Genomic DNA, 27,472 nt, shown 5'->3' with positions numbered 1-27,472 from the left:
ACAGCCTGTTTGTTTACGGCCTGCAGTGCAGTTTGGGTTTATGCAGGGCTCAACACGTTGTCCATGGGTGGGAGCCAAAACAAAAAAATAGTCAATATAATGGTCTTCTGTTGATACGCGTTTTAGTAGTTAAATTCCTGGACTGGTATTGCTCATTAAAAGTGCTGTCATATGGGTGAAAATCAGGTAAATATTGCATTAATATCAGCAGAACTGATTTAAATGGGGCCTGCATGTTGTGTAGTCTTGCCTTAATCTTTGTACTCATGCCCGTCAGTGTGAAAGAAACTATTTGCATGTATATGCAACCACACTTCAGCTGCAATCCTTGGCATGTGCTGTGAGTATCATTGTGGCCCCCAGAGTTTCCAAAGTTGAAAAGTTTTGTCTTAGAGGGAACATCTCTTCTGTGTTTTAAAACCTGCAACAAGTGAGGCTCAGAGCCCAGGTCTATGAATAAGGTCTCACTACTGCACCAACAGCAGCAGCCTAGGTACTGCAGCTCAGGTTCTGAAGTTCTACTCCCCATTCTGGGATTCAAAGGCTTAGTCAAAATGTCTACATTACTCATTTTAGCACCACAATGCAAGCTTAAGTTTGCAGACCTGGGCTCTGAGCCTTGCTTAGGATTTTAAAATGCAGTGTAGACAAACACTTTATTTACAAGACACTGAACAAACATTAGAGTAATGAATATTAATTATTCAAATGGATTGTACCAAACCCTTTACAATTCTATGATTTGTAAAGGTTTTGCACCCTAAACATTTATATGAGGACTACTTTTAGAACTTTAGAAGCATAAGTATTTTCTGTTCCATCTTATGGACTTCAATATAGCATAACTTTTCTATTCTGTTATGCTGACAATAAAAAAATGGTTACCAACGTATTCATTAACTATTTGTGTTGCATATGTTCATTTCACTCTGTGCAAGTAGCCTGTGCATAGCTGTTTTCAACTTTTTCCTGAGTGATAGCTGTCAGAGCGCGTCAAGCACTCTCTGCTGTAGTATGCCCTTTGAGCAGAAATAAGGGCAGAGCTATCCCTGACTCACCCGGTCCCACAGTTCATTCTTGCCAGAATCTCCACTGCAGAGGAGTAGAGGGTGGCATTGTAACAGGCATGTGCAACACACTTTTAAGAGCTACAGGTGCAAAACAAGTTAATGATCCTTTTTTGTTCCAGTGATTGCACATGTACATTTCATTATCAGTGACTTACAATTGCTCCTCATCATCATTTGAGTTAAGCTTTGGTAAATAAATTGCTTTGCTGGTATGAAAGTTATACATCCCCCCGTGAAATAATTTTTGGGTAAGTACACAGAGAAAACTTATTAAAAGGAAGTTTTACATGGGTGAGGGGATGAGCACAAGTGCACATCGTTCATCTATCTTCCTACTAGCACTGACGGCCACCAAAAATACTATATTCATTGAAAGATGCTGTAAGGACCAAGCATCTAGAGGATTAAATGGAGGTCTCGTAAGCTTTGACAATACAAACTTCAAGTCCCATAGGTGAACAGGATCTTGCACGTGAGGGTATAACTGCTTCACACGTTTTTAAAAAAATCTTAACATCCTTTTAGAAAATACAGAAATCATCAACCTGAGGATTGAAAGCTGAGAGAGTTCTAACAAAGTCCACATAGCAGCTAACAGGCAACTCTTGTTTTAGGTGTAAGAGAGCATTCAAGATATGCTAGATCAAAGAATTTGTCAGCAAGATTCCAAAGTGTTCTGACAAGACAGAATTGTTTTCACTTTGTCAAGTAGAGAGAGATACTATTTAAAAGCACATCCCAAATCTCTTTAGAGTAACTCTCTTCTTGAAAGTTTAGCTTTGAAGAACCCAGGCCATTAAACGAAGAGCCTGTGCATGTGGGTAGAATCACTGACCTTGAGAAATTAATGAAAGCAATATCAGAGCTTTTACTGAAAGAAAAGAGTGGGGAATGAGTGCTTCTGAAACCAAGATAGGACTATACATAAAGACTAAAGCAAATCCTGTGATTTTTAGCAACACTCTGGAAGGAGTGGAATGGGTGGAAGAAACAGAAGATTGTCCATCTAGGATTGCGAGAAAATGTCTGAGGGAACTTTAAGGGAGCATGTGCCAACACTTCCTGTGGTTCTTATTACACAGACATCAGCAGATGGAGTTCTCCAGAGCTAGAAAATTCACATGGCTATATTTGGATGTACAGACTACTCATTGTAATTTAAATAATCTGCTAAGGTGGTCTGCATGCTCCTTCTACACCCAATAAAGTAAGAGACTCCGGGGTCAACCTAACTGGCAACACAAAAATCTCAGAGTTAGACTGTCGTACAGCAGACTTGGGACAAGGAGATCCTTCCCAGCCTGTTGAGGTGGAACACTGCCATTGTGTTTTCTGTGAGAATGAGCAAGATTTTCCACATGATATGCGGTGGTAGAGGCAAAGACTTTGCCTATCCTAGTGCCAGAGTCAACATTGCCTCCTTACCCAATCTACTCAATTCTCCATTTTGCTTTTTGGTGGGCTTCAGAACCAAAGATCTTCCTCTTCCATGGAAGCCTAATAATTCTTCCTCAGCACTTGATCATAACCGGTTCCAGGACTCTGCCAACACTGGCAGAACACTTGTCAATGAACCTAAAGAAATGGGTCTTTTCTGAGCATGAAAGCTCCAATGCTAGTGTCATAGTAGCTTCCATCAAAAGAAACTTTAGCTTGGCATCTGTCTTTTTGGTCCTATGCTTGAAGTTCTTATAAATCTGAAAATGGTCTAACATGCAAGAATCATCCAGGCATGCAGGGCACTCAGATGATATCTTGCAGCAAAAGTAACCAGTGTTAAAGCATAGTAATTAATACTCCAAGTAAGGGAATTGTCTCCCGTCATTTGAAGTGGGCTGTGCCCACGAAAGCTAATGATACCCTCTATATTTTTTGTTAGTCTATAAAGTGCTACCAGACCATTAGTTGTTTTGTAATTTATCCTGTACAGACTAACTCGGCTACCCCCGAAGCTTCTGGGGAAAAAAAAATGTTAAACGATCAACACTATAAAAATGGGTAATGACCTAGAAAAAGTAAGGCTCAGAAAATCTGTTAAAGCAAGACCAACTGATCCAGCAGCCACCCTGTGTAGTAAAAAGGAAATGAGGGAGATTGGGGCAGCTCTGCCTTTTTATGCCAGCTCACAGAAGCACAAGGTGGCAGAGTGCACTTGAGCCACTCCAACTGGGGGGGGGGGGGGGGGGGGGGGGACTTTCCAACCATCATGCACAGGGTGCACACATGCCAAGAATGGAATGCATATGTGCAATCACTGGAAAAACCACTTTTTCAATCTTTTTCCAGACTTGAGAACTTGTGCCCCAAATTTCATCAGAGGAGTTTTTAATTTGTTTAAGTGTAATCGCATTCTGTTTTGGGATGTTTATAACGAAGTCATTATAAAAATTATAGCACCACTGCTTATGACGCAGCAATTAAACTTCATACTAGAAAATGCTGCAAACCTAACAGAGCTCCAGATAACCTGGCAAGGTACAGTAAAATAATGGTAGTTTACATCAAAGATTAAGTTAAATTTCCAACGTTAAATATCACAATACATTGCAGCAGGTAATGCTTTGAGGTAGGTTGGGAGCTTTCTAGAATTAATACAAAGTCAGTCTCATGGGACTTCTCCAAGAGCCTAGAGAGGAACGTTAGCAAAGTGTATAAACAACTGAAGACACAAAAAAAATTGAAATTTATTATTCCGTTAACACAACAGCTTACCACACTTCTTACTCTTATCTGGGGGACATCAGCCATTACACAGCACAGGAGCAAAGGCATTATGTATTTTGCTATTCTTGCAATATATACACAGCTATACGCTGCAGTTTAATTAGTAAAAGGCAAAAATAACAAGCATTCAGGATCTTCTGCTGTCAGCTTTTGTAGTGTACTTTTTACATTTTTGTCCATACCAATAGAGAGGCATAGCTTTATGCCCTTGATCCATGAATGGTCATTTCAGATTTTGGACAAATTATTGACATTTTATTAAAAAGAACAAAAAATAATAGCATTATGGAACAGATATGCAGTTTGTTACCTGGAACAAAGTTTAAAGGTAATCTTCTAGGTGAAACTGCTCTGGGATGTCTTTTACTAACTTCTTCATAAATCTGAAGCCTTTCTTCTAAAGTGCCTATCATCAGTAAATATAACAGATGTAAGAAACACTGAAGAAAAAAATCTATTTTTTCATTACATTCTTTTTTTAAAAATGCATTACTTTTAATCTTTACTTTAAATTAGATAAACCTATCAGAAGGTACAGATTTAGTTACAGCACCGCAAAAATTTACACTAAGTTTCCATTTAATCATATACACTATCTAAAGAAGGTAGTATATTGCAATCTTTTACATATATAATATAGTAACAACATAAGACAGGGTCTTCGTAAATAAACAGTGTAATTATGTTGTGCTGCTAACCTGAGAGAGATCGTGTTTATTTTCTTACAACTACATACTGTGCAATCCCATTTACAAAACAGTACTTCAATATTTGGAAATAATGGATGCAAACATGTCAATACAAATCCACTTAGGACAACTTCTTTAAGAACCACCATTTAACCATTGAAAAGTATTTTAAAATATATAAATGAATCTTAGCACAAAAGTGGCAGCAATGAAAGTTACCTAATACTATGTAAGCACTTAGCATAAGAACTGTCATTACACCAAGTTTAAGAAGTTTTGTTTTCTTTAGACTTTCTTCCCACTCCTCCCCTTTCCCCCATAATATGCTTTGGAGCTCCAATGTGGTCAAAACTTTAAAACAAACTCATCTATTGGTTTTGAAATGTTATTTTCACTTTCATAAGTGAATTTAAGTTGAAAACTCAAATTACTTAGTAAACTTATGCAATACTGGAAAGATCAAGGCTATAGCATGAAAAATGCTCAGTAGTTAAACGTGGACATGTGTTTCATCTGAAATAGTCACGTCTCAGATTGATGGCGGTGGTGGGGAAATAGATATATGTACACAAACACACACACACACACGCACGCTACCCACTGGCTCCAGGGTATACATAATTCTAAGAGTAATAAATTAAAATTGGAACTAAAGCATATAAAAACCCTATATAAAGTCACAGGTTGGAGCTCCAGAACTTACCATGGGGGAGGAAATAGTCCTAAGACCACCTAAAAAAAATAAAGTAGCATTATTGTTTTATAATTAGCACAGTAGGATTTGTGTGAAATGTACATTATATATACACATTTGTTCTTCATTAATAATTATAAAATGTGAGTTTCAAAATGCTTCAGATAGTAACCATTAATATCGTCAACCTCTTAACTAGTGTAATCTTTTAGGTCAGGGTTCTTAACTCGCAGGTCACTTGTGGCCCAGTTAGCACAGAGCTGGCGCCCCCATGACATCCTCAGGGCCATACAGGTGGAGTGTGAGGGGTTTTTTATATGTAGTCATATGACAGAGGGGCCAGTTAACTGGTAAGCTTCATGCTTACTGGTATATTGTTTAACATCCCTATTCTGGGCCCTTTAAAAGGCTGCTCAAGTGTTGGGAGGTGTTAAGGGCTGGCTGGAAGAAGCTAGCTCCTACTCATGCCCCATCCACTTGAGGTTCTGCCTCTGAGGGAAGGAGGGGGGATGCAGAGTGGAGGTGCAGCCCCTCCTCTGTTGTACAGATGTTTTTAGTAAGTTTCTAATTGAGTAAATCTGACCACAAAGTGTTATATTTAGAAGATACACAAATATTTCCATCTGAATTTGGGATGTTCAATTTCAAATTGTAACATTCTGCCAAAACACCAATTGTTAAAATACCAATGAGGAAATTAAGTACATTACAGCATTACTTACTAGGTTGTATGGCTTTTTCCAAGCCTTCATAATAATACCAGTTTTCTGCATTCCGATCAATTAATTCTTTATATACTTCCCCAGCTTCTTTTAATCTTCCCAATTTCAACAACATTTCTCCTACAACAATAAATTCAACATCAGCTTGAGTTAAATGAAAGTATATTTATGAATTGAGGTTAAATATTCAAAACTGGGCACCTGAAACTAGCCCCATTAGCCATATTTAGACTAGGGATGCAAGCGACTAGTTGCGTCAACTACTCACTTTGCCGCCCTCCCACTGCCTCTGTATCAAAGCAGGGAAAGGGAAGCAGAGCAGGTGCTGGGGGAAACTGCTTAAAAGCCGGTTCCCCACAGGATCATCTCCACAGTGCAGAGGTGTGGAGGACAGGGGAGGCTGCTGCGAAGCAGCCTCTGCCAGCAGCTGGCCTTAGGCTTGCTGCAAACAGAGGCTGTTCACCATCCCACAGACAGGGGGCTGCTGCCAAGCAGCCTCTGTTCACAGCCAGCCCAGGCCACAGCAGACAGGAATTGCTTCGCAGCAGCAGCCTCTGTCCTCACAGTGTCTCAGCCTAGACAGGACCTGCCGGACCTGGTTCTTACTACATTTAGAATGAAGAGGTACAGCGGTCCGGGACCCGGCATAAACTGGGACTGCTCAGTTCCAGCTTGCGCTGGCTCTGGGACCTAGTCCTGCTATGGCTTACAAACAAAAGGAGAGGCCACTGTGGCTAACAGACAGGAAGTAAAGTTGCAGTTTACCTACGGAGTACTTGGCAATGTCTGTCAGGTCCCAAACACTTTGTAAACAGTGGCTATGTAGTTATTTCTGACAAATGAATTTGAGTGCAGACAGACAGACAGATAGGGTTTCTCCTACAATTACAGAATATGGCCAGAGTGAACCCCCTGAACAGAGGACAGTGGATGCGATGGTACGGTCACGGAATGGATACTAAATGCTGTCATTACAGGGGGAAAAAAAATCTCTAATACAACTTTATTTTGGCCAAACACCCAGGAGTAAGTCAGGCAGCATCACGCACACTACATCCAGTAACATCCTGCCAGCCCTGGGCACCAGCAAATGCTGAGCTGCAAGAGGTGCAGGCTCCAATGGAGTTGCTGCCTCGGGCAGTGTGAGGGGCTCAGCTAAATCCAGTCAGCCCCACAGGATGAAGTGTTATGGATGACAGCGCCTGGCACTGGCTGCAGCTGTTGCTGCTGCCACCGTCACCACTGTGGCTCCTAGCCAGGCTAGGGCTTTAAGGAAGAGGCAGCCCCTGAAGTGAGGCATGCACAGGACCAGTCCTGGGCAGAGACATCTCTCTCTGGCACTGTGCAATAGCCAATCGTCTCACTTGTCAGTGCACTACATCACCCTTCCTCATCTGCTATGAAAATTTTAGAAACATCACAATGTAATGATAGAGGTCCATAAAATCATGAGTTGTGTGGAAAAAGTGAATAAGGAAAAGTTATTTGCTCATTCCCATAACGTAAGAACTAGAGGGTCACCAAATGAAATTAATAGGTAGGTATAAAAACAAACAAAAGAAAGGTTTTTCTTCATACAGCGCATGGTTGGCCTGTGGAACTCCTTGACAGAGGAGGTTGTGAACACCAGGACTTTAACAGGGTTCAAGAAAGAATTAGATAAATTCATGGAGGTTAGGTCCATCAATAGCTATTAACCAGGATGGGTAGGAATGGTGTCCCTAATCTCTGTCGGAAGCTGGAAATGGGTGACAAGAGAAGGATTGCTTGAAGATTCCCTGTCCTGTTCACTCCCTCTGGAGCATCTGGCATTGGCCACTGACAGAAGACAGGATACCTGGGCTAGATAGGCCTTTGATCTGACCCAGTATTGCTGTTCTTATGTGGCTCTGCAGTTTAAATGTAGTAGGAGCCAGGCAGCCTGTGTGCCCAGCTCCTACTACATATAAACTGCAGAGGCACAGAGGGGGTAGCTCCTGGAGCTGGCAGGAGCCAGGACAGAGTACCTCCCCTTATCAACTAATAGTGCAGTTGATACAATTTGAATTGACTACACAATTAGTCAATTACATGCTTCTTAACATCCTTAATGTAGACATTAACAAAAAAGAAGTGGCGGCTGATTTTCAGAGAGGTTTCTCAATCCAGAAATCCCACTTAGTGACTCTCCCTACAATGACCTTGCAGGGATTTGAGAGGATTCAAGCATTCTGAAACATAAAATTGTTTTTGTTTAGATGCCTATATTTAGTTTTATGACACTTATCCAGATATGAAAAAATTAAACTTAATGGGTTTTTATTAGCTAGCCCAAACAGGCATTTCAAACTCCATGTAAGCGATACTGATGAAGCCTCAAGTTCACAATTTAACAGTGTCATACTCAGAAAATCAGAGTTAAAGTTCTCAGAAACTTCACCTCTATTTCCTTTTGTAGATACCTTACAACAGGATTTATGAGTGTTTATGCCAATCCCCCACACACATCCTATCTCCACATGATGGATGATCTCTTAAGGAGCTGTTGCCTACTGGCACAAATTAGAGCAACCACCTTGGTTAAAGATAAAAGGCCTATCCTATAGTTGGCAACTAACTTTTCACATCAAAACATCCTTGCTCCCACCACCTACCCTACGTCTTCTCCAAGGTCCCACCCCACTCATTCCTCAATCTATCATGGGCTCTGAGAGGGAATTTGGTGCATAAGGGGGTTCAACGCTGGGGAAAGGGACTGGAGTGTGGGCTCTGCCCAGGTGGTGCTCTCTTAGGCAGCTCCCAGTCAGTGGTGTAGCGCAACTAAGGCATGGCTGCCACTCCAGGAAGTGGCTGGCACATCCCTGAGTCCATGGAGTGAAAAGGGGCAGGGGAGTCTGCTTTCTTTTGGATACCATACCTGCAGCTCCCACTGGCCCAAGTTCCTAGACTTTTAGGCAGCCTAAAATCTCCCTAGTTTTGCTTGTCACCTCAGAGATGAGTCCAATTCCAGGAGACTCCTGGCAAAACCAGGAGAGCTGGCAAACCAAACGCATCCGTTGGCAGGTATGCAGAAAAGCACAGGCAATAGAATAGTCAAAAATACTCTTCCCTTTTGTTTGGCAACAGGCAGTCAATGGGGTTACTGTGAAAGAGCTGCAGCATGCTCAGAGTGCTCCCAACTCATAGCTGTAGCCACAAAATGGATTCAAAGCACTTCAGTTAAACTGTCCAGGACATACCTCAAGGAACATATTTTCAAGACCATCTGGTCACTATCAGAGTTAATTTTGATAGACATCTTACCAAATCTACTATATATTTGAGTGCGCGCACATCTGCCTGGGTGTCCGCCTGTAAATCTTTTTGTTCAAGAACTTGTCCTAACAGTAAGTCCTAGGACCACTAAGTTTGGCATGCAGTTTACTCTTCTAACTTAAGCAAGGTCAGAGTTTGGTTGTGCCAGGACAATGGGACATGCATGAAAAAGGAGGGGTGTGATAGCAGGGAGTTATATTTATGAATGACCACAAGGAGACAGCAAGCACCCCAGCCTCTGCACCACCCATCTTCTCTCCTGATTTTTGCACCTACCATACCCTGCCCTGATCCCCCCCAACCTTACTCCCTGCCCTGATCCCCCACAAGGACCCAGGCAACATTGACTAAATCCTCTAGTTAAGGGATATTTTAAATCAGTTTGTCACACAGTTGCATTATTCAGAACCTCAGCAGTCCACGTTTTTAAAGAACCCTTATGCATAAATTTTAACTGAACAATGAATATTTACTTCTGCTAAAAACATCATGCTAATACAAAGGCATTGATGTATTTAAAAAAAAGAAACCTCAACCTGATGCTCCCAGCATGAAGCCAACATTTCTGTATGCACAGGGTATTAGATTTCTTGGTTGCTGGACTAAGTAGATGAGTGGGTTATCAGTTTTAATCTACCATACACAGACTAGTGGCCTGTCTTTTATATCAGAAGGCTACTGACACAGAGAATAAGGAATGCTATTCAATTCCATAGCAAAACAATGCTGCCCCTCAGCCCCACCCGTTGTGTGGCACTAACAATTCCACTTTGTCAAAGTAACTTATTGAGAATATACCAATTAAAGATCTGAAATGTACTCATAAAACAAATATCTGAATAATTTAGAATCTCCATATACCCCTCACTTTGAGATCATGTTTAGATATAAAGCCACTAGACAATTCTGGTTTGGTACAAGGTGGGTAGGAAGAGGAAAAAGATTTACCTTTGATTTCTTCTACAACAAGCTTGTCACATATTTGCTTCTCATAAGTTTCTATATGTTCTAAAGACTCTTGAAATAAATCTGCCTCTCTCATCACCTGGTTCTGGTATAGGATTAGTTCACTATATTCATAGTCTATTTTATTTGGAGGAATCTGTAAAAGACAGATTTAATTAGCATACAGCATGCCTCTTATAACTAGGCTGTGTGCAATTGTACATACTGCACTCAAAGTTTCAGTGAATAGATGACACTGAGTTGTAGACCTCACAATGAATTTAGAATGCAAAATTCACAAGATGTCAACTGAAGCTGTAGATACTGGGTGCCCCCACCACTATAGAGGAGTTAGTGCATACGACTACACTTTAAACAAAACAAAAAAACGTACTCACCTTCTTCTTCCTCTCTCCCAACTCCTTTTCAAACAGTGGAAGAAGATTTAAAATAACCCTCATGAACTCTGGAAATTATCAGGTTATAATCTATTACCTTGAAAACCGCTACCATCAGAATTAAGGATATAAGTGACTAGTCCACTACTGATAAGCTTTTGCTTATCGGATAGTCATGCAGTGACTCATCTAGTCGCTTCTCCCCCTCTTGCTGCCTCTATCAGAGGTGGGGTAGAGGGGGGAGAAACAGGCACCGGTGCAGGGAGGAACCGGCTTAAAAAACAGGTCCCCCCCATAGCATAGTCCCCAGGGGAGGCAGAGTTACAGCAGGAAAATGGTGTGAGCAGGGACTCAAGCAGTCCCTGCTCACCCTGTGCTCCCTGCAGCATCCCACCCCCCCGGGGGGGGGGGGGGGCAGAATGTTTGAGCCAGTGCTGGGGGCAGCCAGCTTAAAAGCCGGTTCCCCCCAGCACCATCTCCAGGGTGCCACCTGCCCTCCCCCCCCCCCCCCCCCCGCTGCCTCTATCAGAGGCAGGAGGGGGGGCCAACAGGGGCTGCTGGACTCAGCACACACATGGACCGAGCAATCCTGGCTCGTGCTGGATGCTGAGTCATCCATTCTGCTCCTGCAGCAGCAGCAGCACAGAGCTCTTACTTAAAGGGAATCTCTTCAGAACTTGTCTCTCACCAACAGAAGTTCATCCAATAAAAGATGTTCTCTCCCCCACCTTGTCTCCCTATTCCTTAGTCTCACACACCTTAATTCAGGGGAAAGCAAGATATAGCCCATGGGCTGGATCTGACCCATCAAGGCTTTTGATCCAACTCCTACCCACCCCTGCAGCAGAGATCAGTGTTGATCAAAACAGCTAGCTGCTCTGCATTGTTCTCTGTGCTACAAGGAGAAGGGCGAGAAGGAGAGGCTTCAGCACACTGCTCATCATCCAGCAAAATCTTCCAACTCCCATTGGCCTTTTCTGATCAATAGTGGTGAGATTTTTGCTGGGGGCAAGGGCAGTCCATGAAGCCTTTTCCTCTCCCCCCCCCCCCTTTCTGGCAGCACAGAGAGCCACATGCACAGCCAACAGTCTGGGGCTGCTGTGGGGGAATCCTACCTGAGAGTGCTGCTGGCCAGGAGCTACTTAGGTAAGCACCCCCCCAGCCAGAGCCTGCATCTGGTACCCCTCCCCAACTCCCTCCCAGACCCTCTCCAAGCCAGAAACCTCCTCCTGCATCCATGCCGCCTCCCCAATCCCCTGCCACAGATCAGAGCCAAACCCTCTGTACACTCTTCCCCCTGGCTCAAGGTCACAACTCATCCCCCCTGACCTTCCAGCCCCTCCTACACTCCTCCCCCAGGCCAGAACCTGCTCCTGCACCCATACCCCCTACCAGATCCTGCATCCCAATCCCCTGCCCCCAATCACAGCCTGCTCCTTCACCCAAACTCCCTCAGACCCCACACCCTCTCCTGTAACCTCGGTTACCAATCCTGAGCTCCCTTCTGCACCTAACCTCCAACCACACCAACAGCCCCTCCATAGAAAAGTGCAGCCCTTGACCACTTACCAAAATTTTGGTATGCACCCTTGCCCCCCCCCAATCAAAAATTATTGCCCAGCTCTTCCGTAACTCCTCTCAGTCATTCCACATGCAATAAGTACTCCTCAACTTTAAACGTCACAATAGAAGTATCAGTATCTGTGGAACAAAAAGTTTGACAGAGGAATAGCTACCAGTGCAATTCATGGCTGAAATAGGTCCCAAGATGCCAAATTAAAAAACAAGACTGTACAAACAACCATTTCTTCTGTTCAATATTTGCAGTAATTCAAATTCTAACTTATCTGAGTAGAATTATTATGAAACGATGTATTTACCTGTTGAGTTTTTCTAAACTCCTCCAGTAGTTTTAAAGCCATATCATAATCTTTTAACAAATGATATGCAATAGCATAGCCAATCCATGAAGCCCGTTGTGTTGGACGCAGCTGAAGTAACTGATACCTTGTCTCCTTTAATAAAAAGTAAAGTTATTTCAATGAAGATGATCTAAAATATCTTATAGAATCACTGTGATGGACATCATTACTAGCATTTTACTCTTCATTATCACTGAAAGTTGGACTCTCTTAAAGTACGATGAAATAAATGATAAACATTAAATTTCAATAGGAAATAAAGAATTAATACTGAGCCATTTTTGGCATAAAGTCTAAAATCTATTTTAAAATCAAGGTAAGTGCTCTTGAAATTTAAATGATAAAGCCTAATTGACTTACAATACATAGGCTCCCTAACTGCTTAAGTTGCTTTTGAACGCAAGATAGGCTCTTAAGTCATACAGGCAGTTCAGAACATTTTACCCATCATCTGCATGTCAAAGAAGAATTTGGAATTTTTGCACTCAAGGAACACAAGAGAAATTTCTTTTGCCCTGAGCAAAACAGACCAGAGTGTGGGTACTACTGGATTCTCATATGTGTGTTTTAATACCTCATTAATTTGTAGAGTAAGACCAAAAGATTTTATGCAATTAATATTCTTGTATTCCAAGTACTTAATAGCCTTAAAATTAGATTTAAACATGATTAAGTGGCAGTTTAAAAAGTCTTACAAAACAATTTTCTGTAAAATCTAGTTAAGCAGATAAAGAAACACTTTCAGGCCTTGTCTACACTATGAGATAAGGTTGAATTTGTTAAGGTCCATTTTTAGCACCTAATTTTGTCAAGCTAAAAAAAGGTGCATGTCACCACTGTGCACAAGAATTAGACGTAGTGGGTCCCCAGAAGGATAGCTAGGGTTGCCAGCTGGTTTCAGAAAAAACACCGAACAAAAAAAAGTTTGGAGAAAGTTTGAGGGGGGGACCCCAAGAGTTAAGCAAAAAACAAAAAACCCACCACCACTGTGGCCCCTTTAAAAACCATGTGGTGAGGCTTTTTGGCCCTAACACGCTGCTGGCAGCCACCCACCATCTTGCCTCCGTGTGCCGGGCCAGACAGCTCTCCTGCGGAACCCAGCAAGCACTAGGATTGCCAAGCTGCCTCCGTATTAAGCCGGACAGCCCAGGATTTTCATCTCCTGGCCAGGGTGGGGGGCGTAAATCAGAAAGTACCGGACTTTTGAGGTGTCTGGTATTTTCTGAACTTTTTTTTACTGGACAGGAGGCGAAAATACTGGACTGTCCGGTTAAATATCGGACACCTTGCAACCCTAAGGATAGCTACCGACTGACAGCACCACACTGATAGCTATCCCACAGTTCCTGCTGCCCCTTTGCATTCTGGGTTAGGCTCCCAGTGCCTTACGGGACCAAAACAGTGCAGCAGGTGGTTCTGGGTACATGCCATCAACGTCCCATAATGCACTCACCTCCTGTCCCTCCCCCCCGTCCCTTCTTCCATTTGAAAGCAACAGTAAACCATCTTTCCTTTTTTTCCTGGTTATCCATGCCGACACCATAGCAAGGCAAGCATGGACCCCATTCAGCAGCAAAGTGCTATAGCAATCATCTTGTGCCTTATGCTCGAGTATATCCACAGCCTATCCAGGGTCCAACAGAGTGAAGAAGGATCTGAGCATCTAAATTAAGCAACTGGCAGATGCTAGCAGTATTTAAGCCTCGACACAGTGTAACACTAGTTCTAGTGTCATAAAACAAGCACAGACTGATGGGACTGCATGGTTATGCAGCTAGGGGACTATCACCAGTGTCCACAACATTTTCACATGCTTAAGGCCACTTTTATGGAAATTCACAAATTTCTCTCTCCAGCCCTGAAGCGCAGCAATGTCAGAATGAGTCCTGTTCTGACAGCTGAGAAGCAAGTAGCAACAGGCCTGTGGAAGCTCGCAACACTTCCGGTGAGTTGGGAATCAATTTGGAGAGGGAAAACCTACAGTGGGGATGTTGTGATCCAAGTAGACAAGTAAATCAATACCCTATGAAAGGTAGCGACTCTGGGAAACGTGCAGGACATAGCAGAGGACTTTGCTGCGATTGGATTCCCTAACTGTGGTGAGGCAATAGAGCGAAAAAGGGCTATGCATTCCATCTATCTCCAGACATTTTAACAAATTATTCTGGGGAGTCCCCGATATATAAGCAGAGTGGCTGCCACAGATCACATCCAATTGCATAAGCCCACTTGTAGCATGATTAAATGTGTCAACTCACCACAAGTGCCCTCCCCACCAGCAGGGCCTCATGGTGGTATGCTCTGTGAAGAGGGGATTGGCTCCAAAGTTATAAAAAGGTCTTGGCTGTCTAAGATTTGATGCTTTGCTCACCTGTTGACAATTTTCCTCTTCCCTCTCTCTCATCCACTATGTTTTACTTTGTTGCCCGAGGCTGTTCCCTGAAAAGTCTCTTGGAAGGAATCCAAGAATAGGTTTGGGACACTGGTCAGGTTCCACCAAGAATCCCATACCACTGCTCATAGAGGCAGAATGTTTCCAGCAATAACCCAAGCCATCTGTTTGCCTCCTTTGTCTTCTGGTGTGCCTACCTGAGCTCTTTATCATCACACAGCACTGCTGGGATTCCCAGGTGTATCCTTTTCCCACCATGCTCTGTGTGATCTTGGCATAGATACAAGTGTTTATTTCACTGTTTAGTAGTTCTGCCTTAACTGATTGTTCTCCCCACACAACAATGAGGTCCAGAATCTTCTGCATGCTCCATGTTAGAACTCATTTGTGACCCTGGGAACTCAGTCAGGAGTGCTGCTGAGGTTTGCTGCCTGCTGTGAGGTCTGCTCACCACACTAGCCAAGCAGGAAATAAAATTGAGATTTTCTTGGGCTTTTTCTCTGCTGCAAGTGCTGGTTAGAATGGTCACACTAGGGCACTGTGGGACATCACCCGAAGCGTAAGAATGTTGAATTTCAAAGCACTGCATCTGCTCTGCTCTAAAACTGATCATACAAGGTCAAATTTACCGTTATCCACCTCTCAATTTTCATATTGATCCCCATCTTTTCCAATTTAACCAATACCACCCCATGAGGTACTGTATCAAATGCCTTACTGAAATCAAGGTAGATTAGAACCACTGCATTTCCTTTAACAAATCTGTTAATTTCTCAAAGAAGGAGATCAGGTTGGTTTGGCATGATCTACCTTTTGTAAAACCATGCTGTAATTTGTCCCAATTGCCGTTAACCTCAGTGTCCCTAACTACTTTCTCCTTCAAAATTTTTTCCAAGACCTTGCATACTACAGATGTCAAACTAACAGGCCTGTAGTTACCCGGGTCACTTCCCGTCCCCTTAAAAATAGGAACTATATTAGCAATTCTCCAGTCAAATGGTATAACCCCCGAGTTTAGAGATTCATTAAAAAATTTTACCTAATTTGGCACGGACATTGTACCTCCAATATGATCAGAGTAGTATCCACTCTACCCTTCCTCCTTATGTCCATTCTCCTACCCCCGGCTTTATCCTTTCTTACTTCATTTTCCTCCCTCTCAATGCTAAAATCCGGCATAGAGATTACTGGACACCTCCCAGCTGTCTCCCCCAAATTCCTAGTTTAAAGCTCTCAATCAGTTGTGCCAGCCTCCATCCTAGAAGTGTGTTTCCTTCCCTACTTGGGTGAAGTCCATCCCGAGAGAACAGTCCTCTGTCCGTGAATGCCTCCCAGAGGCCATACATCCCAAAGCCCTCCTTATAGCACCACTGCCTGAGCCATGTATTGAACATCATAATCCTATCACACCTTAATTGCCCTTCTCTAGGAACAGGCAGAATCCCACTGAACATCACCGGAGCATCGATTTCCTTAAGCGTCCTTCCCTAGCCTGGCATAGTCTCCCTTGATTCATTCCAGCGAGAATCTAGCCGTATCATTTGTTCCTACATGAAGGATGATCAATGGATTCTTTCCTGCTCCCTTTAGGATCCTCTTCAACCTCAGTTCCACATCCATCTCTTGAAGTCAGCAGAGTGGCCTGGGAACGACGACTCATTTTTCAGAAAAATCAACCTACTCCAGCTAAATTCAACCTTAATTGTAGACCAGGCCTAAGTTACCAGTGATCTTCATTATGCCTTATATAATTATGGTATGACAATAAGGCCAGCCAAATCAGATTGCTTTAGAGAGTTTTTCAAAGGTTTTCTGCAGCCCATACCCCTCAAACACAAGCCTTTCCACAGACCACCAGCCAACCATCTATGATGACAAAAATAGATGCAGGCGATGGGGGTCTGTCTGGTAGGTAGGGTGCAGGAGCAGGCTGAGGGTGAGTGTGGAGGGTCTGGGTGGGAGGATGGGTGCAGGATTCAGGGTGTGTGTAGGGGGGGGCTAGGCATAAGCAGAATTCAGGAGCAGTGCTAATCTGGCCCCCCTGCCTCCCACCACCCCCAAGCGCCACCCCCTGCTGCTCCCATTGGCTGTGATTCCAGCCAATGGAAGCAGCAAGGAATGCCTCCAGGCAAGTGGTTTCCTGTAAGGCTGTTCCCCCAACCAGGAGGAGGGGGAGTGGCAATATGCAGTTACTTTCTTTTCCCACAAGCTGGATCCAAGCCTGTGAGGCTCCCCACAACCCCGCAGTGACAAGCCAGTGTTCCAGCTTCAAAGGGGGGGAGGCTGCAGGGCTAGAGTGCCAGCACAAGCTCCCTGCTGCAGGGGAGGGTGTGGCCCAAGCCCATGGCCCACTTGTAAAACAGTGGAGGACCACTAGTTTTCCATGGACCACACTTTAAGAACCACTGCCATAAAGAGTTCTGCAGGCTTTGAAAGAAGAGCCCATTAAATTTTCAGCAATTTCTATTATTCCTACTTTTTCCTATTGTTCAAGACTCTCTCCCCCCTACATAAGCACAAACTCTCCACCTTATAAAAGTCACATACTTTGAAGGAAAACAGTAATGCCTCAGTGGATCTATAAACGCACCATGTTTTACCGTTTGTTTTTTGTTCAAACCAGAGTGTTTCTACCAGGGCAAATTATCTCCATCGGGTTATATAAAAATATATAAGACCTAAAAATAGAAAAATTTCTACTTTAAATTCCAATGAAAGCTTTTTTTTAAAAAAAAATATAGCATTTTCCCTTCAGCACTTGCAAACCAAGGATCATAGCTCTGTGCTCCCAACTAGCATTCCTTGTAAGCTGTGCCCACGAAAGCTCATGATACCACCTACATGTTTTGTTAGTCTTTAAAGTGCTACCAGGCTATTTGTTGGTTTTTAAGTTTATAAAAGCGAAAGACTAGACTGTCATAAGAGCAGATCTTTTCACTGTCAAGTTGAAAGTAAAACAGTGAAGAACTAAATCAGATTTTTTCTTCAATTTTATCTTAGTATTTTGAATTAGCAGCTGCCCTTTTAATCTTATTCTAAATTTCATACATTTAATTTTTATTAAACACCCAAAGCTCATATTCTATATTAATGCTGTCAAGCAATCCAAGCGGCTGCAACAGGATTGGATGAGCTATGGCAAACTTACCTATTATTAATCACCTAAAAATAAGTGTAACAAAATTGACAGGGTGGTCAAACTAGCCCTACAAGCTAAAAAAATAAAAAAGTTAGTACAAGCTTACAGAAATTGCATCACAATTAGGTCAAAGACATTTTTACAGGTTGTATGAGGCATACATATTGAATAAAATCTTTTATCCGGTGGTTGAAATCTTGGCTACTAAATGAGTAATGATACCTTAACCTCTTTCTGCGAAAATTTATCCCAATACATTTGAAGCCTCAGGGCAGTCATTTTCACCAATAAAACTGTGGAGTCAGTGCTCAGGGTGATGCCTGTGGGTAGAGCCCCTCAACCAGGAGCGGGACCTGCTGCTGGCTGCTTCAACAGGTAATGCAGTCCACAGTGACAAGGCAGGCAGGATGTCTGCCTTATGACTATTTTCTTCCACTATTTGATCTGAGGAAGTGGGTCTGGCCCACGAAAGCTCATCATCTAATAAACCATCTTGTTAGTCTTTAAAGTGCTACATTGTCCTACATTTTGCTTCAGCTACCCCAGACTAACACGGCTACATTTCTATCACTAGTCATCTGGTCACTCTACAGCAAGGCAAACCAGTGTCTAACATTCTGTGACCAAGGTCAGGGTTATGATCCGTACTTTGAAAACCACTGTTGTACTGGATTCATCCCCTTCTGACAAAAGGGCATAGGGATTCCAAGGATGGCAGTTTATAAAACATACCAAACATACTGAAGCCTTAACAGGATCCTATAACATCAACTCCTCAGAAGAATCCTATCGTGTATGGAAGCAATGCTAACAAGTCTCTGCAGTCACCAAATCAGGGTTAACTTGATGTCAAAGGTAGATAGTAAGACTGGAACAGTGGGGGAAGAGGCTTCTTGTGGCTTTAACCACACCTTCAAAATTGTTGCTCGCCTAGAGAACTAGACTGTCTATATTTGGGATAGCGTTTGTCATTTCTGCTAAGTACCATAATGCTGCTGCGGTGTGTACTGAGGGGGTCAGGATTACCGGGGAAGATTATACCTCCCCAGGTGACTCTTTGGCATAGGTACATAAGAATACATTGTGAGTATTTAAGGGAATGTAAAGAGTTGACTGTATGTACCATGAATAATTTGAGGCCCACAAAAGGTAAGTCCTACCTCCCTAGAGAAGCCCAAGAGGTTCAGCCATGATGCTCACCTCATGATTATGGCCACTGAGATGAAGCGAGTCACAGTATCCATAGAATCTAAAAAGGCTTATAGAGCTGTATGGGCCAAGAGGTGTCCTATAGATAAGGAACCTTATTTGCTCTTTCTTGGCAGAATTCCTCTAGACAGGAGTAGTTCAAGTAATTATACTTGGCTTTGAGAGCTGCATAATTCAATATGCAAAATTTCAGTATCACAGAAGCAGCAGCCTTGCATCCAAGTCCAACAGTTTCCCATCTCTGGTCTGATGGGTAGATAGTGGTTGATAATGTCCTTCTTGCACGGTATTAACCACTACGGAACTTGGAATTGGAGGCAAAATATTCTATATCATTTGTATGACCATAATATTTTTTGTCTGCTCATCTGCAAGTCAGAAGGATGGATACACAGATCTGCAGGGCACTCTGACAGGATCAAGAAAGCCTCACTGATAGGGCAATTTTGGAGGAGGAAGGTGTCAGCAGGATATCTAGCTATTGATAGTGCCGATCTTTTTCTTCCTCAAAGAGAATCCAGGAAAAAGTATGCAATCCTGTGGAATTATTTCTGGAAGCATTTGAAGTCATCAGCAGTAGCAGTTGGTGGCATGATAGCCTTATTAGGGAAGGAAAAAAAAGAAATGTTGATTAAACTTCCTCCTCTTCACCCTCATTTGGAGGGAGGGTCAGTCTCTGATCACCAATATATTGATCAAGAAGTTGAAGGTGTAAGTCTCCAGCTTTGCTGCATGAGGCACTTCCTCAGCTGTTCCATCCAGTGGCCCATAACAGGTTAGTGTACAGGTGTAGACTGTGTATAGTGATGACATGCAGATCAAGTAGATTGCACAGATTTCACATTTGAGAGCATGATGGAACTCATCCCCAGCACTAGGGAAGAAAGATGCTGTTCTTGGAGGAGTAAGAGGGGAACGTCGGAAGTCCAGAGAGGTGGGGGAGGAGGTTGTGTCTGAGCAGATGTGACTCAAGCATGTAAGATTCCAGCAGGTCTTTAGGATGTCTGGATTCCTGTGGAGGAGAAAGGAGCATCATCAGTATTAATCCATGGCTGGGTGCCAAAGGGAGACATTCATTACCCTGTGTAGTCAGCAAGTGAAGCTGAATACTTGACAGGTGAGAGTCTTCTTGCTGTCATAACTCCTGAACTCAGTCTGTCTCAGTCTTCAGAACTGAGAGATGGTGTAGAGGGTTGTAGGTTTGCCCAGTTAGGATCCTTAAACCAAGGTTTCATGCCGATATCAAAGGTACTTGGACAGGCCCTGAAGCTATGTCTCTTGTCAGAGGATATTGAGGCTACTGACCTCACATGGTATTCTGGTGAGTTGCGTCTCAGAATGTGAGGAAGGAGCCTGTTTCTTCTCAACAGAGTGAGAGACGGACTACTTTCTTTTATGAGACTGCAGTGATTAGCTGTCAACTTGGCCAAGAGTGAATGCCTTACAGGGGCAAAATTCAGGCTTGAGTGTAACGCTGGATGCAGTGATTTCTCCAAGGGGAGAAGTTGCAACTGAATGTCCTGGTCTTCTCTGGCCCCAGAAGTCAAACCATGGCAGTGAGAACACTTGTGTCATCTGTTCCTCTCCCAGACAGAAAATACAGTGTGTGGCTTTTACTGGCAAGGTGTTTCAGCAAGAGACACACCTCTCAAATAAAATGGGGGCATATACATGGGGGGGGGGGAAGCTTCCTAGTCACAAAGGGCAGGAAGTGGGGGAACAAAAAACCAAATCCAGAGTAAAAGTAAAGGTTTTAAAAAAATGATGTAAGTAGTAATAAAGCACATCAAAATGGAAAGTTAAGGCACTACCTACTGAAGAGAAAGGAGAAGCAGGCTTTTCTGCAGATTCTGTCCCATATCAAAAGTAGGGTTTAGAGAAGAAAGTAGGGGCCATTGGTTCCACACAGTATTACATATACATCCTTCTTACAGCACAAGAGGAGAGAGGGTGCACCTGTGCAGTCCAAGAGGCAGTGTTGATTAAGACCTTACAATACCAGGCACAGGGGAACTGCTGCACCTATAGTAGGGCACTTATAGGAATATCACTCAAAGATTATCAGTTTTTCTGAAATAAAATTAGTGTTTTCATTTTCATATCGCCCCATTTCCTCCTTTGGCCTTCTCATCAGCTAGTGACATTCTTTCCTTTGGCACATTTTATAATCACACAATTGAGACCCTGGTATTAAAGATCAATACCGAATAGTATCTTATGTGCTCAATGCTATATGCAGAAGAGGAGGAAACTTAGCATCTGCATTTAATATACAGTACTTCCTAATGCACCCTGCAGTTAGGACTAGCACGGAGAGAAGGTTTCAGAAGACCTTGGAGTAGCCATAGAAAGTCATGGGCAGCATTAGTACTTATGTGAAAAGAAGAAGTTCTGAACAGATAAGGCAACAGCCCTATTTCTTTCCTGTCAGCAGTACGGATCCAAATAATGAGTGGCTACAGATCATCTTAAAAAAAACATATCCCAATCATCCTCAAATACTTTAAAAACAGGTGTTACGTCGAGGTGCAGAAAGTAGGTTTCCACATGCTGAGGTAAGTAATTCATGCTGTTATAAGACTTGAAAATAAGGTGTTAAATAGGAACATAATATTAAGAAAAAATATACATGCACGAGTGACCTTGGTGAATGAACATCAGTATGGAGTGTGTTTGGCAACTGAAAAGCAAAGATCGCTCTGTAGATAAGCTAATACAGAGTAACAGTAGCATGCCTGGCATACTCCATATGCTCTCATTACATCAGATTCACTACTAAGGTAGTTTACTGTTGACAATCTTTCCTAGACAGCAGTTCAAATAACTTGCTACTCTCAAATTAAGCTTACCACATACAAAAAATAATTAGCCATTTTAAAACATACAAATTTAAATGAATATACTTACTCTGTATCCTTCTAGATCTCTCATTTGGATCTGCAACAATGAAAGATCTCTTAGGATCTGTAGATTGTCTTTATCTAATTTGAGAGCATTTCGATAACATTTAATAGCTTCATCATATTTCTTATCAGAACGCTGCAAGAGTCCGTACACATGCCAACCTAATACAAGTTAAGGAAAGTGACAGCCATTCACATTTTGCTGAAGGTAATTACATTGTCTATGTATTATCCTGACCAAAAAGCTAGATTTCTCCCTCTCAGACTCTTCTATACTATTTAGATGTGGTTCATTTTCTCAATCTTTGAGATTTTCTGGTCCCTCATTATTACTAACAGTGTGTAGTTTCAGCCTTATTTAGAATGCTGAGGACTGTGTACTACTGAAGGAGAGCTACAAGTCCCCTCACTCCAAGAAAACAGGAGCACGTTACCCTGTAACAGGCTAAGTCAAATCAACTAAAGTTAACAATTTGGGTAACAACAGAAGACATCAAACCAAAAAACTTAATATAAAATAATACCTAACTAGTCTGGTAATAGCTGTATTTATTCAACGAGGAAAACGTTCATTATGTGTGTTCCCCTCCCCCCCAGCTGACCAAGTCTTCAGGTATCTCAGTTTTTTCTTCCTTTGAAGATTCAGCGATCTTGAGTCTGAGGACTTCCCATTTTTCTCCTTCCTTTTAACTCATGAAAGTCTTTGAACTCAAGGCAGGATACTAATAAATACCTTAAAAATTCCAATTACATCTATGATGTCCACTTCAGTCATTAACTTCACAATCCTTGCAAATAAAGGAACAAATCTTAATTGATACAGCATCCTCTAGATAAGTAATTCTCAATTTTGGTCTGCAACTCACAAATTGCTCAAAAAAGTTATCCCATGAACACCATCTTCCACAATCCTTTGTAGGTATGAAGAATTGTGGGATTGAGGTAACAGTATAGAGTGACCATATTTCCCTATGCCCAATATACACCAAGGAGGGGGGGAAATGCAGGGTCCTTGGGGTTTTAGCACCATAGTGAGGGAGGAGCCACCAGTACACAGGGCTTTGGGGGGGAAAAGGGAGCCACTTCAATAGGCGGGGAGTAGCTGCCAGTACTGTGTGGAAAAGCTCTAAAACAGAAGATGAAGGATAGTCTTAAAGCTCTACTATAGATTTCTCACCATGAAAGGTGTCTCCCCAAGATTTCATAGCTGCCTGTGTTCATCTAATCAATTACTAACCCACCACTGCTTGACACTCTGAGCTACTTTTGCTGTACCATTGAAAATATTGACCAAATCCTGATTGCTTGTACCAGACAAGCAAATGAACTTTCAACAAATGCAATGATGATTTTATAGGTCACTTCCAATTTCATTCCCCGGGCAATTCTGCATTTTACTATGACTCAAATGCAACAACTGTAGAAATCCCCCAAGTCTACAGTTTGCAGCAAGCATTTAACATTGAAATGCCTACAATAAAGTGGGAAAAGTCATCCACATGGGGGGAAAAATTATTCAACAATCTCTTTGTTTGTAAATACAGAGTAAGACGGCATTGCAGAGTCCTGAATCTATAAAGATCTCTCCCCTTTTCATAATACAGTTATCTTGAACAGAAAACTTTCTTTTACAGGGGGAAACATTTCCTACTACTTTTCTTTCACAATATAAAATAAGGCTTCCCCCTCCTCCCCCCAGTAAAAAGGGAAAGTACACACTAGAGGCCATTTTTTAAACTTGTTGAAAAAAAAAATCTGGACCTCTGATACCCAAAACAACTATTTATGCAAAACAAAGATCATCAGTATAAAAAGGTCAAGTTATACTATCAGAAAGGATACAGACATGACTCTTTACGTCATTACGAAGTCCTTTACGAACAAATTCGTATGCTTCTTCTTTCTTCCCTAAACAGTTCAAGGTCAGTCCTTTCATAGCCAAGGTCTCTGTAGAAAAGGTTTTGTATTTGTGAATGTGAGAAATCAAAATGTACACCTATCATTTATGAGGACTAACATATATTCTGTATTCGGAATCTGCACACTATTGTAATAATCTTTATACAAAGTACGCTTTCTAAGGTATCACTTGAAAACCATTTACTGGGCAATACTGTCCTGATAAAACATATGGCAACACTGTATGTGAAGTTATAAAATCCCAATGTACGGTGTTATAGTAGAAACTTATGACCACCACAAGAATGGAGGTTGTTCATAACTTTGAAATGTTCATAAATGAACAAAACATTATGACTGTTCTTTCAAGTTTGCAGCTGAACATAGATTTAATATAGCTTTGCAACTCTATGCAGAAGAAGAACAGGAAGACATTTTTACTTCTTATAGTTTACATTTTAGACAGTACTGTGTTTGACTTGGGGGATGTGCGAGCGCTACTGCTGCGTGACTATTTCCAGTTCCAAATGAGGTGTTTGGCTGACTGGTGAGTTGATTGCTCTGGTGTTCATAACTCGGAGGATCGATTATATTAACATAGGCCAAACAGAGTTTAGTAAATAGGTCTGTCCTATATAAAGGAATCGGCATTCTGGATAATTTGCATTTAGCAGTAAGTATTCTTTTCTGGAATAGAAACAAAGGAATCTCAAACAGCAGAGAACACCATAGCAGGAAACAAAAAAAATACATTCTTTTGTCTTCTGGTACCCATCTGGAAATTATTTTGTCTGGGAGGAAGACATAAGAAGTAGGGACAAACACCCCCTCCCCAAGCACTACATCCTCTCTCTTCTCCCCCTCTGTCCATCAAATCTCTACATCTGAAAGAATAAAGGAAGCAACTTCTGATGGGAGAAGGGTCTTGACCTAAAGAAGTTTGGTCAGTAAGACTGCTGGAAGTATGTGGTGAGAACTTTCCTTTGAGTTTAACACAGTTCGTTAAGTTAAGCACCAGTAGCATTTTATCTTGTAACCATTATGTGAGACAAAATTCGTAAGGACCATGGCCAGAAAGTGACTGTTTGGGAACTACACTGAGGCCAACCATGCGTGGAGCAGGCTGAGGTGTAGTCTCGTATCCTGAACTACTATAGTACATGCAGTCATATGACCCAAGAGTCTCAGGCAACTCTGAGCCATCATCATCAGGTGATCCTTGAAGTGTACTATGAACACCAGGATTCTCCAAAAGGCAGTTTTCAGGCAAAAGCTCTGACTTCGACAGAGCTGAGTGTCCTGATGATACAATTCTGTCTTCTAAACCACGATCAGTGTGCATTTCTGCATATTTAGGAGCACACTGAAGTCCCAAAAGGTTGACTGAATGAGGTGTATGCACGAGTCTACTTCAGCCTTGGTCTGGACTCTGACCAGCCAATCATCAAGGTAATGGTACACATGGCACCACCTCTCTCATCAAGGAGTTTGCCATGCAGTTTGCAAGCATTTGTGGTGCAGCCAACAGGCTAAAGGGGAGAACCACGAATTGACAAGTCTGAGGAACCTTCTGTGCCCCTGAAAAAAATCAAGATGTTAGAACAAATGTCTCAAATCAAGGGTGGCATAACTGTCCCCAGAATCCAGCGAGAGAATGATGGAAGCCAAGAGATGTAGAACTTCAGCTTTGTGGTAACAAGTTGGCACAGATCAAGGATAGGTCTGACCTCCCATGGCTTTTAGAATTAGGAAATAATGGGAGAAGAACCACCCCAACTCCTTAGATCAGTGGTCCCCAATGCGGTGCCCACAGGCGCCATGGCGCCTGCCAAAATATCTGGGCTGGCCCCGCGCCAGAGCGCCCGGCAGCCACGAAAGGTTGGGGACCACTGCCTTAGATTCTGTGGAACCTTTATGATGGTCCACACCCATCGAGAGAATGTTCCTCCCAAGCAAGACGTTGCTCATCAGAAGAGTCTCTGAAGAGAAAGGATAAGAATTTACCACTCTCAGAACCTGATGGCCTGTAATAATATGGGACTATCATGCCCAGAGGAGGTAAGACAAGCAGTCCACAAAGGGTAAGCTGGATCCAAGATTTCTAAGATGGGTACAGCAGCCATGAGCACCCCATCAAAATGTCTACTTAAGGCCTCCTGAGAGGCAGGCATTGATTTTGAGGACAACAGAGGTGAAGGACTATGCCTAAAGCCTCTGCTTCTCAGAGTCCTGCCAAACTGGTCAAGGAAGAACCAGTACTGCCGGGGGCCTATCATGCTTTCCAAAACTCATCAAGATATATAAGCCCAGGGACTTCAGAATAGCCCTAGAATCTTTGAGGCCATAGAGCTTGGAGTATGTCTGCTTTGAGAAGTAGTAAGTGCCCTCTACAAGATGGTTTTGGAGAGTCTCCTGAACCTCATGTGGGAAGTCCAAGGATCAGAGCCAAGAACGCCTATGCATGACGTCTGCAGAGGTCATGGACCAGGACAAGCCAAATCCAGAACATCCAGGATCATTTGTAGGGAAGTCCTTGCTACACATGTACCTTCCTCCTCAACCTTAGAGAGCTCCCTTCTGGCATCTTGGGGTTAATGAATCTTGGGGTTAATGAATCTTAACACATTGGGACTGTTTTAAAGTTAGATCTTCTGAGGAATGGTTTGTGGGTTAATGATCCTGAGCTGCAAATCCCCAAAGAGACCTTTCTCCCAAACAGATGCACTTTTTTGCAAAGTATCCAATGAAGGAAAATTTTTCTAGTGACTGTGCTCAGGGCAAACATCCCTAAATTGAAATGGATGCATGCAAGCACTCGAAGAAGAATCATTGGGAGGAAGTGATAGCTCAGTGGTTTAAGCATCAGGCTGCTAAACCCAGGGTTGCGAGTTCAATCCTTGCAGAGGCTATTTAGGGATTTGGGGCAAAAATTTGTCAGGGATGGTACTTAGTCCTTCTGTTAAGGCAGGGGACTGGACTTGATGACCTTTCAAGGTCCCTTCCAGTTCTAGGAGATTGTACAACAATGAAGATTGCCTGTCACAACTTTTCACTGACCCCTTAGACATAAGTCTGCAGCCGATTGGGATGGGGGATGGGGGTGGTCAAAGGACCATAGGGTGAAAACTACAAGTTGTACCTCCCTTAAGCTGGATTCTCTGGTCTGGCAACACACCTGGTCCAGCAAGATGGGGGTGTTCCTGGACCACAGAGCCCAAGAATAGGGAAGGTGTTCCTGGACCACAGAGCCCAAGAATAGGGAAGACAAGCAGGAGCGCAGCTGGATGGGGGCTGGTGACTCAGCATGGAGCCCCATGGGTGGGTGGGGGAATACCAAGGTGTAGGCAGAACAGCAGAGAGCTCGACCTTGTGGCCAGGAGGGTAGCAGGGGTAGGCAGCAGCCACCTCAGAGCTCCAGCCCAACCCAGCCAGGAGGCTCCAGCTGTGGAACTCAGAGTCCGGCCCTGGCCAC

At 42.8% G+C, this 27,472-nt stretch overlaps 1 protein-coding gene across 7 annotated transcripts in view; it reads right to left on the bottom strand.

The window, feature by feature from the left end:
* The window catches only part of NAA16 (N-alpha-acetyltransferase 16, NatA auxiliary subunit), a 107,613-nt gene that overhangs the window by 54,961 nt on the left and 25,180 nt on the right, over positions 1–27,472 (bottom strand). For 5 of the 7 annotated variants that reach the window (XR_001368356.3, XM_006124387.4, XM_006124386.4 and 2 more), the window contains 6 exons: positions 23,944–24,048; positions 22,106–22,263; positions 12,417–12,551; positions 10,142–10,295; positions 5,900–6,019; positions 4,105–4,200 (listed from right to left, as the gene is read on the bottom strand). Coding sequence is in view for 6 of the 7 variants with exons in the window: in XM_006124387.4 (XP_006124449.2) it covers positions 4,105–4,200; positions 5,900–6,019; positions 10,142–10,295; positions 12,417–12,551; positions 22,106–22,263; positions 23,944–24,048 (768 nt within the window). In the remaining variant the exon portion in view is untranslated. Of the gene's footprint in view, positions 1–4,104; positions 4,201–5,899; positions 6,020–10,141; positions 10,296–12,416; positions 12,552–17,440; positions 19,167–19,189; positions 20,069–22,105; positions 22,264–23,943; positions 24,049–27,472 lie in introns of those variants that run through there. The other 2 variants (XM_006124388.4, XM_075918941.1) reach the window with 2 other exon arrangements.

This window comes from Pelodiscus sinensis, chromosome 1 (genome assembly GCF_049634645.1).
Source record: "Pelodiscus sinensis isolate JC-2024 chromosome 1, ASM4963464v1, whole genome shotgun sequence".
NCBI lineage: Eukaryota > Metazoa > Chordata > Testudines > Trionychidae > Pelodiscus > Pelodiscus sinensis.
This window is presented reverse-complemented; position numbering and strand designations above follow the sequence as displayed.